The sequence below is a fragment of the Phoca vitulina genome, unplaced genomic scaffold, assembly GCF_004348235.1.
Source record: "Phoca vitulina isolate PV1807 unplaced genomic scaffold, GSC_HSeal_1.0 scaffold50, whole genome shotgun sequence".
Classification (NCBI taxonomy): Eukaryota; Metazoa; Chordata; class Mammalia; order Carnivora; family Phocidae; genus Phoca; species Phoca vitulina.
Window position 1 is genome coordinate 10,719,840 of NW_022589753.1, and position 25,500 is coordinate 10,745,339.

Sequence of the window (25,500 nt, forward strand, 5' to 3'; positions counted from 1 at the left end):
GGGCATTTTTAACACACGTGAATCATGGCATCTCCTTTCTTACATCAAACTCCCCAAGTGCCAATCCCACCTTCCCAGCTGGGCATGTCAGGGAGTCAAAACGGGGCCGGTCCCGGCCCACCAGTGACGGGCACCCAAAACCCCACAAACAGACCCTCCACCATGGGCTTCTCCAACTCAGCAAGTGGAAACCCCACTGTCCATTGCTCAGGCCAGACACCTGGGCACATCCTATTTTTTTTTTTTTAAGACTTATTCATTTATTTGACACAGAGAGAGAGAGTGAGAGAGAGAGAGCACAAGCAGGGGGAGTGGGAGACAGGCAGAGGAAGAGGCAGAAGCAGGCTCCCCACTGAGCAGGGAGCCCGATGCTGGACTCGATCCCAGGACCCTGGGATCATGACCTGAGCCGAAGGCAGCCGTTTAACTGACTGAGCCACCCAGGCCCCCGCACCTGGGAGCATCCTTGACGCACCTTCCTTCCTCAGCCCGGCCCATCCAGTGTGTTTGCAAATCCTCTCTGGGCCGCCTTCAGACCGTGGCCCGAAGCCCACCGCTTCTGTCCGCCCCCCTCGCCGCCACCCTGGCACCGGGCACAGTCCTCGCTCGCTGGCCCCCGCTTCCGCTTACTCCTCTGTCAAAACCAAAGCCCTCGTTGGCGGAAGTCTTCCGCCGTCTGGCCTCACGGCCACCGGACCCCTACAGCTGCAAACTGGACGATGACAAATGCCACTAAGCGTCGGGAGCCCCTGGAACCCTGGCACGCCGCTGGGGGCCGTGTGACCCGGCGCCGCTGCTGTGGACCCCAGTCTGGCACTCTTTCAGAAGGTGAGATGCAGTTACCCTGTGAGCCAGCAACATAGCCCAGGGAACTGGGAACACGATGTTCTTACGAAAACGTGTGCATTATTCATGAGAGCCAAAAAGTGGAACCAATTTAAGGTCCATCAAGTGATGAATGAACAAACAAAATGTGCCACGTCCATGCTATGGAAATATTATGTGGCAGGGGCGCCTGGGTGGCTCAGTCGGTGAAGCATCTGCCTTCGGCTCAGGTCATGGTTCTGGGGTCCTGGGATCGAGTCCTGCATCGGGGTCCCTGCTCAGCGGGGAGCCTGTTTCTCCCTCTGCCTCTGCCCCTCTTGTGCTCTCTGTCAAACAAATAAATAAAATCTTTAAAAAAAAAAAAAAAAGAAAAGAAAAGAAATATTATGTGGCAATAAAAAGGAATGTCGACCTGATACATGTTAGAGCATGGATAATCCTCGAAAACATGAAGCTGAGTGAAAGAAGCCCGACACAAAAGGCCAAGTATCACATGATTCCTTTTAGGTGAAATGTTCAGAAGAGGCAAATCCACAGAGACAGAAAGCAGATCACTGGCTGGGGGGTAATGGGCAGCGGGAGAATGAGGGAAGAAGTGCTAACGGTCATGGGGTTCCTTTCTTGGGGGACGGAAATGCTCTGGAACGAGGTCATGGTGATGTTTGCACAACATAGTGAATGGACTAAAACCCACTGAACTGTATACTTTAAAATAGTAAATGTTTTGTTACATGAATTATATCTGAATTAGAAACAAAAAAAAGTCCTCCCCTGTCCTCCACCTCCCTCAGCAAACACCTAATAGATGCCTCACCAGCCCCACACCATCTGGACCCTCCATCTGCTCTCTGACCTCACTGTCCACAGCTCACTCCCCATCAACTACACCAACCACATCCTCACCCCAGGGCCTTTGCACCTGCTGTTCCCATTATTGACAAAGCTCACTGCACACTTCCTTTTGGCCTTTGCTCAACCATCTCTCCTCAGTGAGGCCTTCCCTGGCCTTGTAGTCCCCACCACTCCCTGTCCTGCACCAATTTATTTCTCTCTTCAGCCTTCATCACTGTCTAACATCTTATACATTTTGCCTGTTTCGTGTCATCTTCCTCCACCCAAATAAAAGCCCACACAGGGCAGGGGTCTTAGTGCCTTCCATTCACCTTTGCATTCCCAGGGCCCAGAGCAATGCCTGACACCTAGTAGGTGCCTCACGCTTGCGGAGCTGTCCCTCTGACCCTCTCCCGTCTGCATACCTTTGTGCAATCTGATTCTGCCACCCTGCCCAGGAAGAGGTGGGATCCACTCTTCCCTCCCCCCGCATCTGGCCTGGCCCGTGACTTGCTCTGACCAATAAAATGGCTGCAAGCAATGCTTTGTGACATCAAGAGACCTTGCAGCATCTGATTCACCCTCTCGGAAGACAGTGGCCATGGGAATTAGTGTAGGCAATGCTGCTAGAGACCACAGGACGAGAGTGGCCGCTGGAGGACTGAGGCCCCCAGCCAGCACCAACTGCCTGACATGAGTGAGGCCATGTTGCGTACAGCCAGGCTCCAGCAGAATGCAGCCCCCGGAGCCCAGCCAGCACTGTGGGTGCAGAACCGCTCAGGGGAGCCCCGCAGACCTGCAGAATCACGTACCATAACACGGTGGCTGTTTTCAGCCATGAAGACTTGGGCTAGTTTGTTACCTGGCAATTGGTAACCAGTACAGTGCCCAGAGAACACCTGTTGCAGGAAAGGAGGGAAGAAGGGAGCAGGGAAGAAAAGAAAAATGAGCAAGGGAAGGAGGAAGAAAGAAGCCTTCCTGGCGGGGCTATAGCCTGAGAACCGCAGCCCAGACCGCGCTCCGGCCCCACCCTTGCATGTTATGCTGTGTGGTCTTAACTATACTCTGACATCTCCGTGCCCTGGTTTACCATCTGAAAGTTGGGGGAAAACAATCCTCAGACTCTGCCGTGAGATGGAAGCTGAGAAGGGTCAATGAAGTAACTTCTCTGGGTTACTCTCGGTGAGATGCCATACCCATACGAAAGACGGTTGTAACTGGGACCCTACCGCCTTCCAATGCAGTGGACACAGAAGCCAGGCAGGAAATGACTACAAGGGAATATGCTTTCTGCACACTGCTTATTTTCAGTTTCTCACATTTGAAAGAGACCTTCTACTTTTCTCTAAGAAACACAGAGCAAACACAGGATAGTGAGTGGCAGCTAATACCCAGTTTCCAGGCAGAGAGACAACAGGGAGGGGTGGGGATTGTGGATAACAGGAGACCCCTTCCCCATCTAAAGTGGGCGGCTGCTACTGGACCCCAGAGAGTGAACCAGGTGGGAATGTGCCAAACCTGTTTCGTTCAAGACAGACAGTGACCCAGGAATTTATGCAACCTTTCCCAGTTTGAGAATTCAAAACCCCCCAAATTAAAACACAGTATGACAGCCAAACAAACCTGTCTGCAGGCTGAGTGTGGCCTTTAAACCTCTGGCTTGTGTCTTTAAAACACAAGGATATATGGGGCACCCGGGTGGCTCAGTTGGTTGAGCGTCCGACTCTTGGCTTCAGCTCAGGTCATGATCTCAGGGTCGTAGGATCGAGCCCCGCACGGAGCCCTGCATCGCATGGGGCTCTGCGCTCAGCAGGGAGTCTGCTTCTCTCTCTCCCTCTGCCCTTCCCCCTGCTCATGCTCTCTCTCTCAAATAAATAAATCTTAAAAAATAAAAATAAATAAAAAGTAAGCATATATGAATTGTCCAGAATAGCCAAATCTATAGAGACAGAAAATAGACCAATGAGGGTCATTGGGGAACAGGAGCTGAGGGATACAGGGTTTCTTCTGGGGGTAATGAAGATGTTCTAAAATTGATTTGGGTTGATGGCTCCACAAAAAGCCATTAAGTTGTACACTTTAATTGTATGGTATATTATATCGCAATAACGCGGTTTACACACGCACGCACACGTGCACGTGAGAACCCTCCTAGGAAAGCACAAGGCCCGTTCAGCCAGGCCAGGAACAGGGCCACTGAAGACCTCTTCTGTTGCAATATTTCAGAGAAGACAGACATTGGATTTTTTATGAGAAAACTCCTCTTTTTTAGAATTTGGCAACTACTTAGCATTTTTCAAATCAAATCACAGTGCCAGCCAGAGGACACCCACCTGCAGCCGAGCCAAGTTCCAGGGCGGGTTTTTCGGCTTCTGCCGACACCATGCCTGCTGCCTGCCCCCTGGGCTTCCTCCGGCTGGGTGGGCCCGGGGTCCCCAAGGACACGACCGACCGGGGCCAAAATGAAGGACCGTGGGGCCTGCCCTCGCCCTGGACACGCAAACAGGAATGTCACCTCTTCTCCCAAAGCAGTCGTGGGGGCCCCTTCAGATGACAGCAAAGTAAAGGCCTTGTTAATGTCGGCGTCCACTCTTCTGCCAGCCTGACAGGAGGCAGAAAGAACAGCCTCGTCTCTGTGTGCAGGATGGAAGGGCCCCCGGGGAGCTGGGGCCTGGACGGACCCGACGCGTCCGGAGACAACCCACTTCCCAAAGAGAGGACACAGGAACTCCTTCCTCTCGGGCCCCAAAACGGGGCAAACAAGAGTTCCCATCCAGGGGTGCCTGGGTGGCTCAGTTGTTTGGCGTCTGCCTTCGGCTCAGGTCATGATCCCGGGGTCCTGGGATCGAGCCCCGCATCAGGCTCCCTGCTCGGCGGGAAGCCTGCTTCTCCCTCTCCCACTCCCCCTGCTTGTGTTCCCTCTCTCACTGTCTCTCTCTCTGTCAAATAAGTAAATAAAATCTTAAAAAAAAAAAAAAAGAGTTCCCATCCAGGCCTTGAGGGACCCTTGACCTCAAGGTTTGAGCCACTCTACCACGCTTGCCCTGATCCTGGTTTCTAAAAGGGTTTATTTGGCAACAGCAACCAAAATTTAGAATGCAGGTACCGTTGGACCCAGGAATTCCCCCACGAGGTATTTATCTGACAGACATATTTGCACAAATGCAAAATGATGTGTGGACAGAGCTCCTCTTGCAACAGGTTTTGTGGGAGTAAAGAATCCACGTAACTTAATCATCCATCAGTAGAGAAATGGCTGCCTGAACTGAAATCCAGACAATGCAATTCTGTTGAGCAGCTAAAAATAATCGGGCAGCTCTCTATGTGCTCATACGGGAAGATCTCCAAGACATACTGAGTGAAAGAAGCAGGATACACCAATGGAAGGCTACAGGTGGGGCTGGGGAAGGACCTGTGATGCCTGTGGGAAGGGGACACGGACAGGAACAGCGGTGGCCTCCACTCGAGCAGCAAGGGGCCGGGGAACTGGGTGGGAGGAAGCGCCCTAACCACTCCTTGGCCACTGGGACCTTGGAATTTTGTGATGTATGCAGACCCGTTTTATTTTTTATTTTTTTATTTTTATTTTATTTTTTTTAAAGATTTTATTTATTTGACAGAGAGAGACACAGTGAGAGAGGGAACACAAGCAGGGGGAGTGAGAGAGGGAGAAGCAGGCTTCCCGCTGAGCAGGGAGCCCAATGCGGGGCTCGATCCCAGGACCCTGGGATCATGACCTGAGCCGAAGGCAGACGCTTAGTGACTGAGCCACCCAGGTGCCCCACGTTTTATTTTTTAAAACAAAACTTATTTTAAGAGCAAAACGAACTCCAGTTCACTTGAAAAGAACACTGAGGCCACATTTCTGTCACACTTGCACCAAGGAATGATTCAGAACCCAAGGCAGCTTTAGGCAAACTTGTGGCTCATGTGGACCGTGGGCTCAGCAACCTCGTTTTGCAAACCCAAAACCGGAATCACGTACGCAGGACAAAGAGTGAACACCGGGTTTCCAGGCCTCCACGAGGCCGTGCTGGTGAGTGAAAACTCACGATCTTCAGCACCAGTGAAGCGCTGGAAAGGGCCGAAATCCCCACTGCCCAACACTGTACCGAACAATTATTGTGCATCAACCCCCACACCTGCTGTCCCTAAGGACAAAAGCATCGCTCACGTATTCTCCCTCCCAGCACCTGGGAAGGTGTCTGCACCCAGCACCTGCTCGACCAACACCTGCAGAATGAGTGAACGAACAACCGCAGCTGATGTTGCCCAGCCTGCTGACCACGGGCCAGACCCCGCGCCACACGTCGCCTGTGGATTCACTCATCCAACCCCCCAACTGCCGTATGAGATGAGCCTTCGAGGCGCAGAGGGGCACTGAGCACAGGGCCGAGGTCCGACCCCAGGCCGAGTGGCTTCAGAGCCCGCGCCCCCCCCCCACGAGGCCTGGGCAGGAGCAGGATTGGGGGGGTCCACATAGCCATAAAGGATGTTTCTTTAACTGATATGGACCAAGTCACTCGGTGCTGTGGACAAAGCAGCAGGCAGGACAGACGGGCTCCCTCGTGGCGCTGCCGCTGGAAGCAGGCTGGCCATCAGAATCCCCAGGGGGGTGTACCAGCCCAGCCCCCCAGCCCTGGGCCTTGTTCACAGGTGGCCCCCCATAATCAGCAACCACACTGATTTTCCAACACACCCATCAGTCTAGGTCACTCCAGGCTTAAAACCCTGCTGGAGAGCTTTCAGAATGCCAGTGTCCAGGTGGCACTCGTACCAGTGAAATCAGACTACCTGGGGTTTGGGGGGCTGCTGGGGGTGGTACACGTGACAAGCACCAGAATGATTTTTTTGAAGATCCCCAGAGGACTCCAACCTTCCGCAAAGTTTGGGTACCATGCCCTATATCGGCGCTCTCGACCTTGGCTATGCCCCGCCCCACCCCTGGAGACTGCTTTGACTTCATCTTCTATTTATAGATGCATGAAATAGGTGTGGGTTTTTTGCTGTTTATGTTGTTGTATACACCACGCACACCTCCGTGCACCTCGCCTTTCTCCCCTGGAGCCGGGCGCTGCCACCCAGAGCTGACTCCCTCCGCAGGATGTTCAGACCCAGGGATGACCCCTTCCACTGGGTAGAAAGACAGGAACTTCCCTCTGAGAGAGGCTGCCCCCTTCAAGTACCCGCCTTGGCCTTGGCCCCTCACACCTCCAAAGGTTCTGATTCAGGGAACATGGCCAGCTCAGGCCACGTGCCCTCGGACGGCCGCATCTGTGGTTCCCCTGCTCCCGCTCCAGCCTCTGCAAACACATTCCAGCCCTGTAGCCGTGAGGCCAGGAACCTGATCACGGCTTTCCCCTGCTGAGGGCCAGCGCACCCCTGCTCACGGCCAGGACCCTAGGATCGAATCCAGAGCCCTCCCCCTGGCCCTGGGCCCTGGTCTCGCCCTGCCCACTCTCGCCCTTGGCCGCCGAGGTCCACCCACTCCCCGTTCCTCACGTTTGCCCCTCGGCCATGCACGCGCTGCTGGAGGTTTGCCTGGTGGTTCCCTCCAAGCCTCCCTGTGTGTCTGTCATCGTCCCTCCACTGTCTCCTTCATGGCACTGAGCACCATTTAATGACTCTGCTTGATCATGACTGTCTGCTCACCTCCCTCACTGCGACACCAGTCCTTGAGGGCAGGCACCCTCTCGGCCTCGCAGGCCTCTCCCTGGTACCCCACCCAGCACAGTGCCTGGCACCCAGCGGGCTCACCATGAAGATCTGAGGAATAAATGAACACAGAACTACATCTGGAGACAGGGCATCTGAACATCCCCCACTTGAACTCGGAAAGTGGACCAGCAGGTCACAAGGGCAGGACCCATGTTGGGGGGGAGGTGGGCATAAGCACATGGTGTTTGCAGGATGGACGTAATAGAGCATCCTTTGCTTTCACAAAGAAACAGCCTCTTTGATGTCTTTTTTCATGAAACTCCAGGGTATCCTTGGCTAGTTTGTTTTCCTACTTTAGTCCAAACACATGGTTTGGAGAAGTCGTTCCGTTTTTTCCCCTACAAGATGACAGAAAAATCAAAAGTTTGGGCACCTGGGTGGCTCAGTTGGTTGGGCGACTGCCTTCGGCTCAGTTCATGATCCTGGAGTCCCAGGATCGAGTCCCGCATCGGGCTTCCTGCTCGGCAGGGAGTTTGCTTCTCCCTCTGACCCTTCCCCCTCTCATGCTCTCTCTCTCTCATTCTCTCTCTCAAATAAATAAATAAAATCTTTAAAAAAAAAAAAAAAGAAAGAAAAATCAAAAGTTCAAGCACAAAGGTAAATGGTAACTGACGCTAGCTTCGGTACGGGGAAGACAACAGGGAGGAGTGCGGACTGTGGCAAACAGGGACCCAGACCTACCAGACCGGCTAATGTTTTATTTCATTTTTGTGACTCGATGCCCAACGTGGGGCTTGAGCTCATGACCTTGAGATCAAGAGTCACCTGCTCTGCTGACTGAGGGGCGCCTGGCTGGCTCGGTTGGTGGAGCAGGTGACTCTTAACTCGGGGTGGTGGGTTCAAGCCCCACATTGGGCATAGAGCTTACTTAAAAACAAAACAAAACAATAGACTGCCTAATATTTTAAATAAACCAGAAACTCAGAGCTTTTCATGAGAATCCTCCATTTAAGAAACCCTACGTTGACAGATCCAATCACATCAGAGTGCCAGATTCAGCACTGGGGGCCACCAGTTTGCAACCGCTGATCTAGTCCACATGCAGTTAAAAGACCCAGGTGTTGGGGCGCCTGGGTGGCTCAGTCGTTGGGCGTCTACCTTCGGCTCGGGTCATGATCCCAGGGTCCTGGGATCGAGCCCTGTGTCGGGCTCCCTGCTCGGCGGGAAGCCTGCTTCTCCCTCTCCCACTCCCCCTGCTTGTGTTCCTGCTCTCGCTAACTCACTCTCTCTGTCAAATAAATAAATAAAATCTTAAAAAAAAAAAAGACCCAGGTGTTTTCTCCGCCATCATCCTCTGCTCACTCAAGCAGAGACCCTGGGCCTGAGAAAGTGCTGACTTGACTTCCTTCCATCCAGGCCATGAACCTCACAAGCCTGTCCTGTGTCCCAGCAGAGGAACCAAACAGGATTTTGAAAGAGCCTGGCCAGGAATTCACCCGTGGGTGGGTATCAGCACTCAGCCATTCGGGAGCGCCCTGAGCGACCTGCCCCCATAAATCAGAGCGCACCCAAGAGGCAAACGTCTCTCTCTCTCTCTGCCATCTGGAGACTGCCCTGAAACTCCTCCTGAAAGAGGAAGTTCAAACCAGAAAAAGAGAGAAAGTAAAACACACAAAAAACCGGTTGAACAGAATACCCTAAAGGCACGGGAAACAGTAAAACACTCACCTGCCCGCTGCTGTCGCATGCGACCCTGCAGCAGCGCCTGGATCCTGGGAGACAGACTGCAGTCCTGGGCATGGCTTCTGCCCTCCTCGCTAGCCACACCTCCCATGGCTCCCCCTCCCACCTGCTGTTCTTCTATCCCGAAGGGCACCCTGCTTCGTCCCACCCCAGGGCCTCTGCAGGTTTTGTTCCCTCTGCCTGGGTGATTTTTCTCCTCCTAGCCTGGCCAGGTCTCATTCACACTTTAGGGCTCAACCTAAAATGCTGCCGCCTCAAGGAAGCCCTCCCTGACTGCACCCCAAAAAAGTCAGGTCCCTGGGCTTCCTCTTTCTTGCACATTCTTCAGTGGGTACCACTCAGGTCTCCGCTTCCCTGGAGAGACCTTGCCCGCCCCCTGTCCTGCTGACTCACACTGATACCCTCTACCACACCACCGCGTCACCATCTAGAGCTTTTGTGTGTGACGTGTCTTTGGTCCAATGGTGTCCTGAGAGCAGGGCCCCTGCATGTTTCACTGCTGTCCCCAGCTCCTGGCACGTACGTAGTAGAGGTTCAAGGTGTTACATGCAGCAGGCCCATTCACTGGGAACCCCAGGACACCCCTAGGACTGGAGTCGGCTGGTCTGGGATCCATTTAAAAGCCAGAAGTGGCCCCGGGAGAAGGGCCCAGCTGTCCAGGCCTGTTCCCAAACCAGATCTCCCTTTTCCAGCTCATTGACCCAGCTGCAAAGAGCCTCAGTGCGGGGACCCACTAATGAATTAAACTTTAAGTAGAGGTTGCAAGTGACTCTGCTCCAGCAGTTTCTGCTTCTTCTGGTAAATAAACTTCAGACAGCGCTCTAAGTGGGTTTATTGCTGCACCGAGCTACAGGGAGCTGGGCTCTTCATTACATCCCTCACAAATGAGTGTGAGCCAGCCCGTGTCTGAGTTAAAGAGAGCCCTGAGTGAGAAAATGAAGTTAATACACGCAGTTTCTCTTGAAGGCTGTCCCTAATAGAGACAAAATGAAGCTGAGGTTCAGCCGCTGGGCACAATGACATCTCTCTGCTGAGAGCAAGGGAGAGAAGGAACGAGAAAGACACTCACATTCCTTAAACCAGTGAAAAACTGTAGACAACCCGAACGTCCGTCCCTGGGGGCAGGGGTCATAAATTACAGTCCCTCCAGCGGATGGCACTGATTCTGTGAGGGCCTCCGTTTCCTCAGCTATAAAATCGACCTAAAAACCTCCTGGCCACTGGGTCGGTGGGAACAGGGTTTGGCACACTGCTAGCACTAGTATGTGCCCAGGAAACAGGAGTAATTATTACTTCTTTGTGGGATATTACGAAGACAAAGAATGATAGAGACCTGCGCTCTCCCACACGGAAGCCACCAGCCTCACAGGACTATTGAACACTTAGAATGTGGCTGGTCCAAACAGAGATGTGTTGTAAGTTCAATATAAAAGCTTGATTTGGGGCTGCCTGGGTGGCTCAGTTGGTTAAGTGTCCAACTCTTGATTTCAGCTCAGGTCATGATCTTGGGATCGTGAGATCAAGCCCCAAGACGGGCTCTGAGCTGGGAGTGGAGTCTACTTAAGATTCTCTCTCCGTCGCCCTCTGCCCTTCCCCCTCCCCATCTCTCTCTCGCTTTCAAAAATAAAAAAATTAAAAGCCTGATTTTGAAAACCTAGTACCAAAAAAAAGTAAAAATCTCGTTAAATTTTTTTTTACATTGATTACATGTTAAAACGATTGACATTTTGGAGGCACTGTTACTTTAAGTATATTGAGACTAATTTCACCTGTTTCTTTTTCCTTTTTTATGTGGCTTCCAGAACATTTCAAATTACATGAATGGCTCATATTTGTGGCTCAGATTATATTTCTATTGGACAGCTCTTATGGATACATTCTGACATGAAAATATGTCCACGCTATTTTGTAAAATTGAGATGTAATTCACGTATCATAAAATTCACCCTTTAGAAGTGTACAGTTCTGTGGTTTTCAGTATATTCACAAAGTTGTGCAACCATCACCACTAATCCCAGAACATTTTCATCACCCTGAAAAGCCCTGTACCTCATCATTAGCAGTCACTCCCCATTTGTCCATGCTATTTTGAGTGGAAAAAAGCAAATTGCAGAACAGTATTACAGTATCATGTGGGGTTTTACAAAAGATAACACACAGTATTATTAATATATATGCACACCCACGTTTGTAAATGCATTTTTTAAGTGTCTGGGATGAGGTACACCACATTGTTGGTGATGGTTATCTCTGGGGACTGGAGTTGGGGATGCAGAGAAAAAGGAGAGGGTGCTCACCCTTTATTGGCTGTACTTCCGTCCTGCTTTTGAGATTTAAAAAGAGAATGAGTTGAATTCAAGCCTTAAATAACTCCTGGCGGACTTGGATAAATAACATTTTTCACGGCACTGTTAACAGACTGGCTTCAGCTGGAAGATGAAGGGCCTAGTTTCAGATCCACTTTTTATTCTGTGCTTTTAAAATAGAAAGTACAGATAGAGACGAGGTATTTTCCCTCTTAGCAACAGCAGGACCAAGGCCCGGGGCTTCCCCGCACAGACGCAGCCTGCCCGCCTCCTCCCGGGCCTCTGCACCCGGCTCGGAGCCGAGAGGGCTGAGCGCCCGGCCGGGGCAGGACCCGGGGCCGGCCTCCCCAGGGCCCCGCCTGGCAAAGGGCAGCAGCTCCGAGCGCGCCTCGCTCCCCCGTCCCCGCCGATGCTGGGGGCCCTGGTCGGGATGCGACGCGAGTCTGGGTCCCCGGGGGCCTTGTCGGCTGGAGGAGGGAGCGGCGCGACCTGCCGCGTATCTCTGGGTGGCGCCAGGCATCACCTCTCCGCAAAGGAGGCGGCCCTCGGGCCCCTGCGCCGGGTGCGAGAGGATGCGGCGCGGACGCCAAGGGTTCGGGTCCCGGCGCTCCGGAGGCCGCACCCACCCTTTCCTGCCCCGGGGTGCGAGGGCCCAGACCCCCCAACCCCGAGACCCGGCTTCGCCTACTGCCATCCCCCGTCCCCTACCTCGGCCCCGGGCTCGGGGGTCAGGAAGAGCGCGAGCTCGCGCGCCCCGCTGCGCACGGGCTCCGGCCGGTCGGCGTCCACGAGCAGCATCAGGAGCGCGACGGGGTCCAGCTGGCGGAGGCTGCCGGGGAGCCCGGGGCCGCATCCCGGCCTCGGAGCCCCGCCCCCGACCGGCTGCATGCCCCGTGGCCCGCCTGGAGGAGGCGGGGCAGGTGCGCACCCGGCCGCGGCCCAGCGCGCCTCCCCGAGCGCCGGGCCGAGTGGGCAGCGCCACCCAGTGGCGCGCGGCGCTCACTGCGCCCGGCCCTCGCACCACCTGGTAGAGCAAAGCTTCTCGAACCCGCCTGCAGATTGCAATCACCTGGGACCCTTAAAACCTCCAAAGTCCCGCTCACACACAGTCTCTAGGGTTGGGACCTGGGCACCAGTATTTTCTGAAGTTCGCCTGGTGATGCCAACATACAGCCGAGTTTGAGAACCGCCAGTATAGACCACCCCTTTTCATTGGAATCCGGGCGGAGCCACGGTTCCCAGCCCCCACAGCACTTTAGAATGCCCCGGGGAGCTTTCAGAAGCCCGGAAGCCAGGCCTCACCCCGGCCGATTCAGCCGGAATCCCGGGGGTGGGGCTTGGGCATCAGTAGGTTTTAAAGCTCCGCGGGTGATTCCAGCATCCAGGATAGAGAACGGCCGTCCAGGGGATCCTTTCATTTAAAGACCGAAGCGCCCGCCCCCAAGGCCGCCCTAATTCCAGCAACTTGTTTGCGCCAGGCGGAGAGTCCTGGGAATTAGGGAAACCGGCTGTAGTGGTCCTTTTCCTCCCAGGAGCAGCTTTTAAAATAAACCCCCCAGGGAATTCGTAAATGCTCTAAGTTTGACCCACCTCCCCCGCATACACACACACCCCTGGGAGGTTTGTGTAGACCCAATGAGGAAATCCTAATGAGGAAAATCCTAAAAATCGTGGAGGTATAGGGAAGTCCAGAGTTCTAATTTTTCCTATGACGTCCTTTTTTTTTTTTTTTTTTTAATGTTGCATTCGTGGAGCAAAATCAGGCTGGGCTTAGGGTTGTAAATAAATATACGCCACGCCCCTCGTTCCTCGCTCCCCTCCCCTCGCCCCCCTCCCCGCCCGGCCCCCGGTTAAATCTAAATGCAGAGTTTATCTGACAACCCTAGGTAGGGGACGTAAGCACATGCTCGATCCGTCTTGTGGGTGAGCTGTCACCGTACGATTCGTACAATTCCCACTTCCACATCTGCTTCCCGCCCATTTCTCCATATCTCTGCCCAAACATTCGGGCCCTCAAGTCAGGGTCGCTTTCTGGAAATATCTTGGCAAAGATTTGGGCCACAGGTGGTTCGTTAAAGGACTTGATAGGAACTCACGGAACCTGAATTTGGCCGTTCATTACCGTCGTGATTTTCCTGATGCTCAGAGCCCTGCCTCTCATCACACAGACACCCAGGAACCAAGCCCAGACCCTCACCCCTGCAGGTGGGCTGGGACCCTCTCTCAGAAAAGCCCAGAACTGACTTCAGATGACTTCAGCAAACTTCCCCTGGTGGATGAGACTCACAAACATAATGCTAAGAAGAAAGAAAGAAAAAAAAAAAAAAGACAAGTTGCAGAAGGCTCCGTAGGGCACGCTGCCATTAACATAAAGTTTTTAAAAACATGCAAAACCGCACTGTAGATTGTGTATGGCTACAACCATATGGAGAACACGTATAAAGCGGCGCCTGGGAACCGTGCAGGCCACATGCAGGAAAGTGGTGGGGGGAGGGGATGGAGAAGGCTTATGAACGGGGTTTCGATTATATTTGTAACGTTTTCTTTCTTCTGCTGATGTTTGCTGTCAGAGTTAAACCTATTGAATGCCCAAAATGACTCATTAAAAGCAAGGCAAATAAAAGGCCTGGGATATTATCTAAAAGTGCAGATTGCTCAGACCCCCTTGCCCCGGAGACGGGGTATCTGGGGAAGGATCTGTGCTCTTCACCAGCCTCTCAGTGATTTCTACCCTGGGCTGAGCTGGCTAGCCAACAGTCATTTTGCTGTCAGGATTTTTTTTCTTCCCCCTAAATGTGTGATTATGCCTTAGAAACATTTTGCTAAAAATACAGATGCCCGGAGCCCTCCCACAACTTTCTGAATCAGAATCTCTGGGGAGCTATAGGCATTTGCCTCTTAACAGCTTTGCAGTTGATTCTGATGCTCGCCAAAGTCTGGGAATGACCCCTATTTAGGGGCTCCCTCTTGCTGGGGGCATTCCCCGGGGACCCCCGTGGGAGGCCACATCAATGGTTTTCAACAAAGGGGACTGACTGTAAAAGTCTCCGGGCCTCTCAGTGCTGCTTGGCTGTGCCCCAGCACCCTGCCTCCGGTCCCCAGCTCTTGGGGAGACCCAGGGGCAGGCAGCAAGCCTGAGGCCTGGCATGCAGCCTGCCAGGGCCGCACCCTGCCCAAACCAGTTTGAACCAGCTGCAGGGATGGAGCCGTGGCGTGTCCCCACGAGCTCCCTCTGGCGCCCAAGCCCGGCTCAGAGCTGCGCCTCTGGTCTCCTGCTTGGGAGTCCTCCGCGGGTGCAAGCAGCGGGCTCTCTCCCAGCCTGGGGGGTGGGGGGCGAGGCCCCCTGGAGCCACAGTAGGAGTCCCTTAGCTGGGCCCCAGGGTCACACACCCTGCCACCCTCCCCACCCCCATCCGGCTTCACCTCCAGCTACAAAATGGTTGCCTGTTTGTGTCTTTTCAAGGTCAATTCTCCCAGTTCAGGCCTCAGGCATACAAGGTTCTAGATTAGCAATGGTTCCCAAGCTTGGCTGCACATTGGAAACTCCTGGGAAGGTTCCAGAAAATACTGATGCCCAGTCCCCACCCCAGAGATTGTGATTTAATTGGTCTGGGGTGTGGCTTTGGTTTGGGGACATTTAAAAGATCCCCCCAAGTGATTCTAATCTGTCCTATTCAAGTACTTGCTTAACTATGTGGGCGCTGGTGACCCTAGGGTCCCTCTGTGTCTACAACAGTCCTCGCGGCTACTGTGTCCTGAGGCACTGTTCACAGAGATGGCCCCACTGAATCTCCACCACACCCTGAGAGGTAGGTGGGCCTTGCTGTGAGCCCATTTTACAGATGAAGAAACTGTGACAGAGAGGTTAAACCACTTGCCCAGCATCATAACTAGTATAAGCCAGATCCAGGATTTAAACTCGGACAATCTGATTCCAGAACCCAGCTCCTAACCTGCTTCTCACACCATACTGCCTCCGGCAAGATAACCCCTTAGGGTTCCTGTTGCTGCCTCCCTACTCGTGGCCTGGCCTGTTAGGAAAGCCTTGCTGCCCTGCCCCTGTGCCAGCCCACCCTCTTCACTGCCCTCCCTCTACAGCACATTCTAGCCATCTTCCTTCTTGCTCTTAAACCTTCAGTGGCTCCCCAGTGCCCACCGAGTGAAGTTCAAAGACCACACCCCTGGCCCTGCCTTGCCAATCTGTTTTCACTGCTATTCTCTTTGGACCCTAAATGACAAATGGGAGCCCATGGAGCAGGGGGCCAGGACTCGGGGGAGGCAAGAGAGGCATGTGGAGTATGAACTATAAGGGGACCTCGCCCTCGGGGTGTCCTCACATTCCGTGCCCCGGGTGTCTTGCTTGCCTTACCTGAGTCCCGTCCCTCCCCAGATTCCTTCGTTGAACCTAACCCCCAAGGTTAGGAAGTAGGGCCTGTGGGAGGTGATCGGGTCATGAGACTAGAGCGCTTGTGAATGGGATTAGTGCCCTTATAAAGGAGGCCCCAGAGAGCTCCCCTGCCCCACCCCTTCCACCACATGAGGACACATTGAGAATTCCACAACCCAGAAGCAGACTCTCACCAGACACCGAATCTGCTCGTGCCTTGATCTTTCCAGCCTCTGGAACCACGAGAAATAACTGTTGTTTATAAGTCACGGTCTGTGGGATTTTGTTAGAGCAGCCTGAATGGACTAAGATGTCTGCAAACGTGTTTGGTATGGATAACATCATGTTTAAACATGTGTATCTTTTAATATGGTACACTTGTATCTTCTTAAGATGTATTTATTTATTTTAGAGAGAGCGCGCAGGGGGGAGGGGCAGAGGGAGAGAGAGAATCTCCGGCCGACTCTGCGCTGAGCACGGAGCCCCACGTGGGGCTCGATCTCACCACCCCGAGATTACGACCCGAGCCCAAACCACAAGTCGGACGCCTAACGCCCCGCGCCACTCCGGCGCCCCGACAGGTAGTCCTTCACAGTTCATGTGGACATTCCGATTCCTGGCTCCTCCCGAGAAGAGGGGACAGATCAGGAAACCACGAGCCTGCACTGGGGCAGACCAGTACTTGGCCAGTTAGGGAGCTGCCCCAGTCTGCAGTCTTCCGCGCCCGGCCCCCGTCTCTAACTGACCTGTTGGCCCCTGAAGGTGTCCGGGTTTCGGACCCCGGGGTCCCCTGGACGTGGCCCCCCATCTGCGTCCAGCGTTTCCAGTCTGCAACGCCCTACCTTCCCCGGAGCGGCCTCCGCCAGCCTGCAAAGACCCGTGTTCCCACCCGCAAGCAGATGTGCCCCTTAGGCTTGCTGCCTGAGACCTTCCACCTTCTAAACTATAAATCCGCCCCCAGACAGCAAGTTCCTGGAGGACAGAGAACATGTTTCATGTGGGTTTTTTTTTTCTTTTTCGCTGTGGGGGTCCAGCAGGCTGCCTTTGCACATAGGAAGACCTCGATAAACATATATATGTAAAATTTGAAGTCACTCTCCTGCCTAGCGTCTCTGTTTCCCACTAGCAAACTAATTTAGAACACAACCCCTCTTCAAAGAAGCACAGTGGAAAAACCAGGTTTTGAAATTGTCATTCCAGAGGGGCAGGACACAGCAAGAACACGGTCCCATTCTTTCCCTGCAAAGGAAAGCTTCGAATTCTCTGCAGTCATTCGATAGGGTTTTTTTTTTTTTTTTCCTACCTCTTTCCTTTCCAGAACAGAGCTACACAAAGGGTCTCACAGCCTGGGAGGAAAGGGTCAAGGTTCAAACTGCTCTGTGCATGTCCACATTTAGCTCTACAGTGAGACCCAGCCTGGATTTGAGAAGCGAGAGGAGAATCACGGGTTTGGAGGAATGACGGATTCTCCCCCTTCTAGCTACTGAGATGGGGGAGTCCTGGGTCATTTTCTCCAGCTCCATCCCCACAGGAGTGGGTGGAAGATGCTGCCAGATGCAAGGAGGTCCAAAGTGCAGGACTTGGGTTACTGAGGCGTGAGCTGAGTGCTTCCAGTGACTTCTCATCCAGGGCTCACAGCCGCCCCGAACATTCCAGCTATTTGAGCCCCACCGGCCAGAGGCTAAAGCTCTGGGGACAGCCGGGTCTCAGGAGGAGAGCTTGGTGGGTTTCAGGATGCTAACACCCAGCACATCAACAGCCCAGGTAGAACTCCAGGGCGAGCTGGGGCAGCACCCAGTTATCACCCTTGGCATTCCCAGCAAAATGTGTGAATATTCACCTCAAGTGAGCTGAATAAAGGCCTTAAATAAACCTCATGTCGATTCAGCTTGGGCTTTGCTGGCCAATGAATGTCTGCTGACCTGATGGGGAGCGGGCGGGGGACTGATGGTTTTTAGAGTTTCCTGGCTTTCAAAATTACAAAAAAGGAACCGTGGACTCATTTTCCTATTTCACATCTCGGCTCTGTGGCCCAGGCCCAGACCTGTAAGGGTGAAGCGGAGTCGAGGTTTGGACCCACAGGCTTCCTAGGATCACACACGGAGATGGATCAGAGCACATCAGAAGATGTTAGAAAGTTAAGTGCCCAGGCAAAAACAGTATTCTTTACACTATTTGGGACATCTGAATATATTTGCTTTTCTGGTTCAGGAATGTGTATCTCTGCACTAGGATTCGAAGGTCCTTTTCTGTGCTTGGAGTACGTGGTATAGCGTTGTGCATACAGTAGGTACTCCATAAAGGATCTAACTGCTCTATATGAAGCCTGCAGGCATTTCAGCAGCAAACAGAAAAGCTGAGAGGGGCCTCAGGTTGTAACAATGGCCAAAAATAAACACAATGAAATTTTGGGGGGAAAAAAGGCATTTCCCTTAATGACGATGTCGGAAACCCTGTCTTTAGCAGTTCAATTGACAAACATAGGGAATTTTAAAATTAACTTGGAGTTTAACTTAAGACAGTGAAATAACACACCTGCTAAAAGGCAAATGAGAAAGAGGATGCTTTTCTGAAAAATGCAGAGCAAAGAGCTAAAAGCGGACTATTCTCCGGCTCCCGGTGGCCGCTGCTGGGTACAGAGGGTAACTTTGAGAGGGAACAATGCACAGTGTCTAACCGCACAGACTTCAGAGCCAAACGGTCCGGTTTCAAATCCTGGTCCCCACCTAAAAGCTGTGTGACCTCGGTAGCATTTCTTAACTTCTCTGTGCCTGAGTTTTCTAATCAGTAGACTGGCATGCTACCACTTCCTATTGCTGAAAAGATTCAACGAGCTAAACTATGCAAACTGCTTCAGGGTCTGGAATCCAGCTAACGCTTAATAAATGCTACATTATAAGGGGAATATTGACAAAGTAGAGGGTTTCCAAGGGAGGGCAAAGAAAATGGCCAGATAACTAACAGGTGAAACCGCCACGCAAGGTATTTTGTCACCGAGGAGGCACTTGATAAAACTGTTGAGACAAACCGAATGTAATTATAGTCCTGTCATGTGATGCCAGTTTGAAGGAGCCGCCGCTGTTTTGCACGCAGAAGGCCTGGATTAGCGAAAGGAAGATCACGAGGAAAGAGTCAGTGAATTGGGCCAGAGAGACAAAAAGCCAGAGAAACCCCACCCGCCGGGCTGCGCCACTGTGCGAAGGGCGCCCTCTGGTGTTGGCACTGCGCAGCAGCTGAGGGAGGCCGGGTACTGAGCTGACCCCAAGACTCCTGGCCGCTGGTGTCTGCACCCTGTGTAGCCCCCGCGTGGGGGTGGGATCAGTGGACATGACGGGATAGCACTCCTGTGATTAGGTCACTGATTAGTCGGCTTTCAGTTAATCAAAGGAGATGATCCTGGGTGGGCCTGGCCTAATCAGGCGGGTCCTGAAGGAGAGTTTGGAGGTCAGAGATGAGAGAAGTTCCAGGGAGAGACAGCTGGCTGCACGCTGTCCGTGGGGGCCACGGGGCAGGGGGCTGCGGGTGCCCCCAGCAGTCCCGCACTTCGGACCTACACCTGCCGGAACTACAGCCTGAATGCGTTCGGACGCCGCCCCAAGCTGCCGAGAGCCCGCCGAGTCAAGGACCCGGGTAACCCGTCGTTAGGCAGACTCCTGACCCACGGGGAGTGAGATAACAGATGCATGTTGTTTCAAGCCTCTCAGATTGTGGGAATGTGTTATGTAGCTGGAGGAGACAGGTGAGGGGGCGTAAGGGGTACCCGGAAGTGAGGGGAGAAGTTTCCAAGTAGTGAGTCCCCGCTGATGGGACCATTCAAACCGTCGGGCTGCCATGTCCCTGTCCCTGTCCCTGGCACATAGGGATAGTATAGATGGCGTTTCTGCTGGGGGTAGAGGGTTGACATGGGGGTGGTGTAGACGATGTTTCTGCTTACAACGACATGGGTCGACCTGTAGATCAGTGCTTGTCAAACTGGAATGTACCCGGTGAATGACACACCCCCTGTGGATTTTGTGAAAGAGCAGATCGTGATCAGGGGTCTGTTCAGTGACCCAGAGACTGCTACTCTTCAAGCGATGTGAACTAGAAGCCCGCAGGATTTCTGATGGTCTCCAAGTGTTTCCTCTTTCAAGCATTTGCCTTTTATTTTCTTTCCAAGGATGTAGTGTGATACAGAGTCCACTAGAATATTAGTTTCATGAGGACAGGAACCGCGTTTTCTTGTTCACTGCTATGACCCCACCACCTGGGTCCGCATTGTAGACGGTTGATACGTTTGGAATGAATGAGGTTTGTGAATCACTTTTTAATAGCTTTATTGAGCTATAATTTGCATTCCGTTCAATTTGTGTATTTAAAGCGTACAATTCAATGGTATATACTAAAGTGTATTTACAGAGTTGTGCAACAATCGATTTTAGGATATTTTCGTCACCCAAAAAAGAAACCCCACACTCCTTAGCAGCCGTTGGCCAGTCCTCCTTTCTGTCCCCCTCCCCCCAGCCCCTGGCAACCACCAGTCTGCTTTCTGTCTCTCTGGATTTGTCTCTTCTGGACCTTCCATAGAAATGCAGCATGAAGAATGTGGCCTTTTGTGTCTGGGCGCTTCCAGGTGGCGTAATGTCTTCAGATATGCTCCCTGTCATGGCATATATCCATTCTTCATGCCTTTATGTCCTACTCCATTATATGGATGTTCCACCGGTTGCTTATTTATTCCTCCGTTGATGGCCATTTGGGCTGGCTATGGATCACTTTTTTTAATTTCTTTTCTTTTTTTTTTTATGGATCACTTTTTAATGGCGCCGATGATTACCACCTAGTAGACCATCTCTATATTCATGTTTTCTTCATTCTCACCTTTTCTCGGCTATTGTTACTCATCAAAATAGTCACCATATTAAAGGTGTTTGTTTTTAAAAAAAACAAACTTATAAAAGATTTCATACACTTATAAAAGATTGAGAAAGGATGCTGTCTGGTGTTGACTGGAAGATGGAGAAGGACCTGGACTGCCCAGCAGAATATAAACTCAGAACAACTTCCCCCGAGGGAAATCTGGAAATCCGTATAAAATACCCATTTTATAATTTGCGCACAACCCTAGATCCAGAAATTCCAATTCTAAGACCTTTCCCAAGAAACTAATCGTGGTTGTGTGCGAATCCTTGAGGAGTTACAATAAGAGAACATTAGAAATAATGTACATGGTGACCGACAGGGGAACTGAGAAGATAAATCAGGCAATGTCCTGTAAAAATACAGACCTTGTGCAGCCATAAAAGAGGAGTTGTAGATGAAGATTTAATGAGGTGAAGAACTGTTCACAATATCTTGAGTAAAAAAAGCAAGTTATAGGACTGTGTAGTCGGATCTCACTTTTGTAAAAAAGAAAACTCTGTGTATGCACACACAACACGATGCTAACAGTGGCTAATTTCAAGGGGTGGTAATGCAGTGATTTTAATTTTCTTCTTCTAGATTTTGCCTGCAGTGAACATAGATTAAATTTGCAATGAGAAAAACAAATGTTTTATTTAAAGAAGTTATACTTGGGGCGCCTGACTGGCTCAGTCAGAGGAGCGTTCAACTCTTGATCTGGGGGTCGTGAGTTTGAGGCCCATGTTGGGTGTAGAGATGACTTAAATAAATAAAGTTTAAATAAAACTTAAAAAAAAATAAAGAAGTTATTCTTAACCATGAAATACTGGTGACATTTTTCTAAAAGGAAGCATCGTCATTGAATTATCCTTCTGGAAGGATTATCCAATTAGAAATAGTGACCAAGCTATTTACTAAATACCTTTATACCAAAAAACCTCCAAAAATAACTAGTTAGAAAATATAATGGTTGTCGTGCACTTAGGTGGCTCTGTCCATTAAGCGTTTGCCTTTGGCTCCGGTCATGATCCCAGGGTCCTGGGATCAAACTCCGTGTTAGATCAATGGGGAGTCTGCTCTTCTCTCTCCTCCCCACTCGTGCTCTCTCTCGATATCTCTGTCTCTCTCTAATAAATAAATAAATAAAATCTTAAAAAAAAAGAAAATATAGTGGTTGCAATAACTCTTTCCTAAGAGAACAAAGAACACTACCTAGGAAGATACTTAACAGAAAATGTGCACGAACCTGAAGAAGGAAACTGTGAATCTCTAGTAAGGAATATAGAAGAGGAAGCAAATGAGTGGACAGACACCATCTTCACTGAAGAGGAGAATCCACATCATAAAGCTGTTCTCCCGTAAAATAATCTACACATTTAACAAAATCCTGATCTAGGCCTGCAGTGGAATTTTTCTTTTGAAATATAAGAAAAAGTTCCCAACGTCCACCTGCGAGAATAAACATATAATATTTTATTGATCCTCAAACACACTTTTCTTTCACATTTTAACATTTTTGAGACCAAGACACATCTTAGATCGAGTGAACTAAAGTGTCAAGATTAACTAGCCAAGTTTTGAATAAGAGTAATTGAAATTACAAAATTATAATAATTACCCTTCTCGTTCCACGGCTGATCAAGTAGACAGAAATAAGTAAGAAGGCAGAAGGATGTAAAAGATCAAAGCCCCCCAAAATTTTGCTCACATTTGACATTTAAAATGTGAAAACTTGGGTACAAATGGACAGTTTCCCAGGAAAATATAACTTGGAAAAATACAAAACAAAATCTAAACAGACCGATTTCCCCAGGAGAAACAGAGATAGTTGTCAGAGATTTATGCCCCAAGAGCGCCAGGTATAAATGGTTTCAAAAGGGAATCCTACAAGGGGCGCCTGGGTGGCTCAGTTGGTTGAGCGACTGCCTTCAGCTCAGGTCATGATCCCAAGGTCCTGGGATCGAGCCCCGCATCAGGCTCCCTGCTCGGCCAGAGGCCTGCTTCTCCCTCTCCCACTCCCCCTGCTTGTGTTCCCTCTCACGCTGTCTCTCTCTCTGTCAATTAAATAAATAAATAAAATCTTTAAAAAAAAAAAAAAAGGAATCCTACAAGATCTTTAAAGAATAAAAAAATTCCAACATTATTTGAACTTACTGAGAGTACATAAAAATTTCTTTTCCTTCAGATTATCTTCAAAAGTAAGCATAACATTGATGCCAAAGCTGGATAAAAGTTACACAAAAAGGAAATGAAAATTTTCTCTTATGAATATTTATGCAAAAATATTATATTAGGAAACAGAATCCGGTAGCACATTAACAAATAATAATATAGCATAACCCAATGAGGCTTATTCCAGGAAGACTAGTTCAATGTTAGAAAATCTCTTAGATAATTAATCATATTAATAGATCCAAAGAGAAAAATCATGATTTTTTTAAAGCTGAAAAGACATTTGACAAGATTTGGCATCCTCGTTTGATGAAAACATACCCCAAAGACCCAAACATACACAAATACAAACACACACACACACACACACACACACACACACACTGTAGTAGGAATTGATGGATTTTTAAAAACTTTTTATTGTGGAGAATTTCCAACATAAATAAAAGTATTTCAAAAGTAAGAAAAAAGTTCTAAAAATTGCCAGTTCATGGTCAAACTTGTTTCATCCATACCCACACACGCTTTCTCTTGTGTCTAGAAATACAATGGTTTTCTTATATGCAAACAACAGCAGGCAAGAAGACATAGTGGAAGATAAAAATACCTAGGAACAAACCTAACCAGTGAGGAGCAAGACGTACATGAGGAAAATCGCACACACTGGAGGACAGGAGTCTACAACAGATAATGCTTATCGCATCTTGGCTTGGACAACTCAGGATCCAGAAGATGCCGGTCTCTCTAAATTAACGTAGAGATTTCATGCAAACCCAGTGACAATCTCAACAGCTTTTTGTCTCTGCTTTTAACAAGACAAAGTGATTCTCACATTCACATGAAAATCTAATGAGCAAAAAGAGGAAAACCCGGAGGGGGGGCACAATGAGGGGGATGTGGTCGGCAGAATGATCCCCCCAAAGATGCCTGTGTCCTAATCCCCAGAACCTGTGAATGGGTTATTACCTGACAAGAGGAAATTAAGGTTGCAGTTGGAAGGTTGCTAATCAGTTGATGTTGATGTGGGGAGATTATCCTAGATTATCCAGTAGGGCCCAACCTAACCACCAGGGTCCTGAAGAGTGAAAGGGGGAGGGAAGGGGGTCAGTGTCAGCGAGATGCGGTGTGAGAAACCTGCTGGTTCTGGAAATGAGGCATGCGCGTGGCCTCCAGAAGCTGAAACCTTCCAGAAAGGTCTCCAGAAAGGAACATAGCCCCACCAGCACCTTGATGGTTGCCCCGTGAGACCCATTTCAGATTTCTGACCTCCGGAACTATAAAATAATAAATCTGTGTTGTTTTCAGCCACCAAGTTGGTGGTAATTTGTTACAGAAACAATAGGAAACTAAGGCAGGGGACTAGGGCTCCCAAATATTAAAACCTGCCGTAAATCCTCAATAATTAAAATGGTACGGAAATAAAATCTTAAAAAAAAAAGAAAAATTAGAAGTTTCTGTATGTCAAAACTACATATTCTAAAATAGTATAAGGGCCTTAGAAATATCCTATATCTCCACTGTAGTGGGGGTTATATGGATGTATTACATCTGTCGCAAATCATTGTACTGTATGTTCAAAGTACATTTTATTGAAATACATTATACCTCAATGAAGTTGGTTGTTAGGAAAAGTAGTATGACCAGCTGGGAAAAATTATTTGTCCCTACCACATATCATAGTCGAAGGGTACTCTCCGTCATCTACAAAGGGCTTCTGGAAATTGATAAGAAAAACACCAAATGGGCAAAGTATAAGAAAAGATAGTTGGAAGAAAAGTTAATTCAAGAAGCTCATAATCCTATGAAAATCTCATTCATAAATAAGATACATTCTTCAACCATCAGATTGGTGAAAATGCACAGGATTAGCAAGGCTCTGGGGAAACCAGGTGCTGATACCCTTTGTTGATTGGAGTATGAATTGATGCACCCCCAAGGAGGACAAACCAGCCGTACCTCTCAAAATTACAAGTGCACGTGCCTTTTCCCTCCATAATTCCTTTTCTAGGAATTTACCTTATCAATATATTTCCATCTATGCGAAATGACCTATGAGTACAATTATTGATTGCCACGTAGCTGCCATGGCAAAAGAATTGATGTAAATGAAAGGCCCATCATCCCTAGGGGATTGTTTAATATATGAAACTGGTTACATATCATGGAGCTGTAAAAGTGAGTGGGGGTTAAATGCAAGGTGGTATCCCAGATTAGATCCTGGAACAGGAAAACAGACATTCGTGGAAAACTGGTAAAGTCCAAATAAAGTCTAAAGTTTAGTCAATAGTAATGCTATGGACGGAATATTTGTGTGTCTCCCCCCTCCCCCCATTCATATGTTGAAGACCTAACCTCTCACTGGGTGGGGCCCTGATCCCATAAGAGTAGTGTCTTTAGTGTCCTGATAAGAAGAGATGCCAGAGATGGGGATGACCGTGGGTGAACTGGGGACAAAAAAAGGAGAAAGTGTTTTCACTGTGTACTTTCTAAAGCTTTTTTTGTTGTTTGAGCCACGTGAATTTCTTTACCATTCCAACGATGAATTATGTAAGAAGTAAAGAACAGTTGTAGGAAGGAGAGGATTTGCCCTGTAGATGCTAAAGTGTATTTTAAAGCTTCAGGAATCAAAACAGCATGAAATGCTTCCAAAGGAGACAAAGAGATCGGTAAAGCAGAATGATCTGGCCAAAACAAGCC

The 25,500-nt window shown here is 50.0% G+C and overlaps 1 protein-coding gene across 3 annotated transcripts in view; it reads right to left on the reverse strand.

The window, feature by feature from the left end:
- Positions 1 to 12,296, reverse strand: part of BCAS4 (breast carcinoma amplified sequence 4) — a 54,966-nt gene extending 42,670 nt beyond the window's left edge. For all 3 annotated transcript variants that reach the window (XM_032387752.1, XM_032387750.1, XM_032387751.1), the window contains exon 1: positions 12,072 to 12,296. In XM_032387752.1, the coding sequence (XP_032243643.1) occupies positions 12,072 to 12,251 (180 nt within the window). In that variant the 5' untranslated portion in view covers positions 12,252 to 12,296. The remainder of the gene's footprint in view (positions 1 to 12,071) is intronic.
- Between the last annotated feature and the right edge of the window lie 13,204 nt (positions 12,297 to 25,500).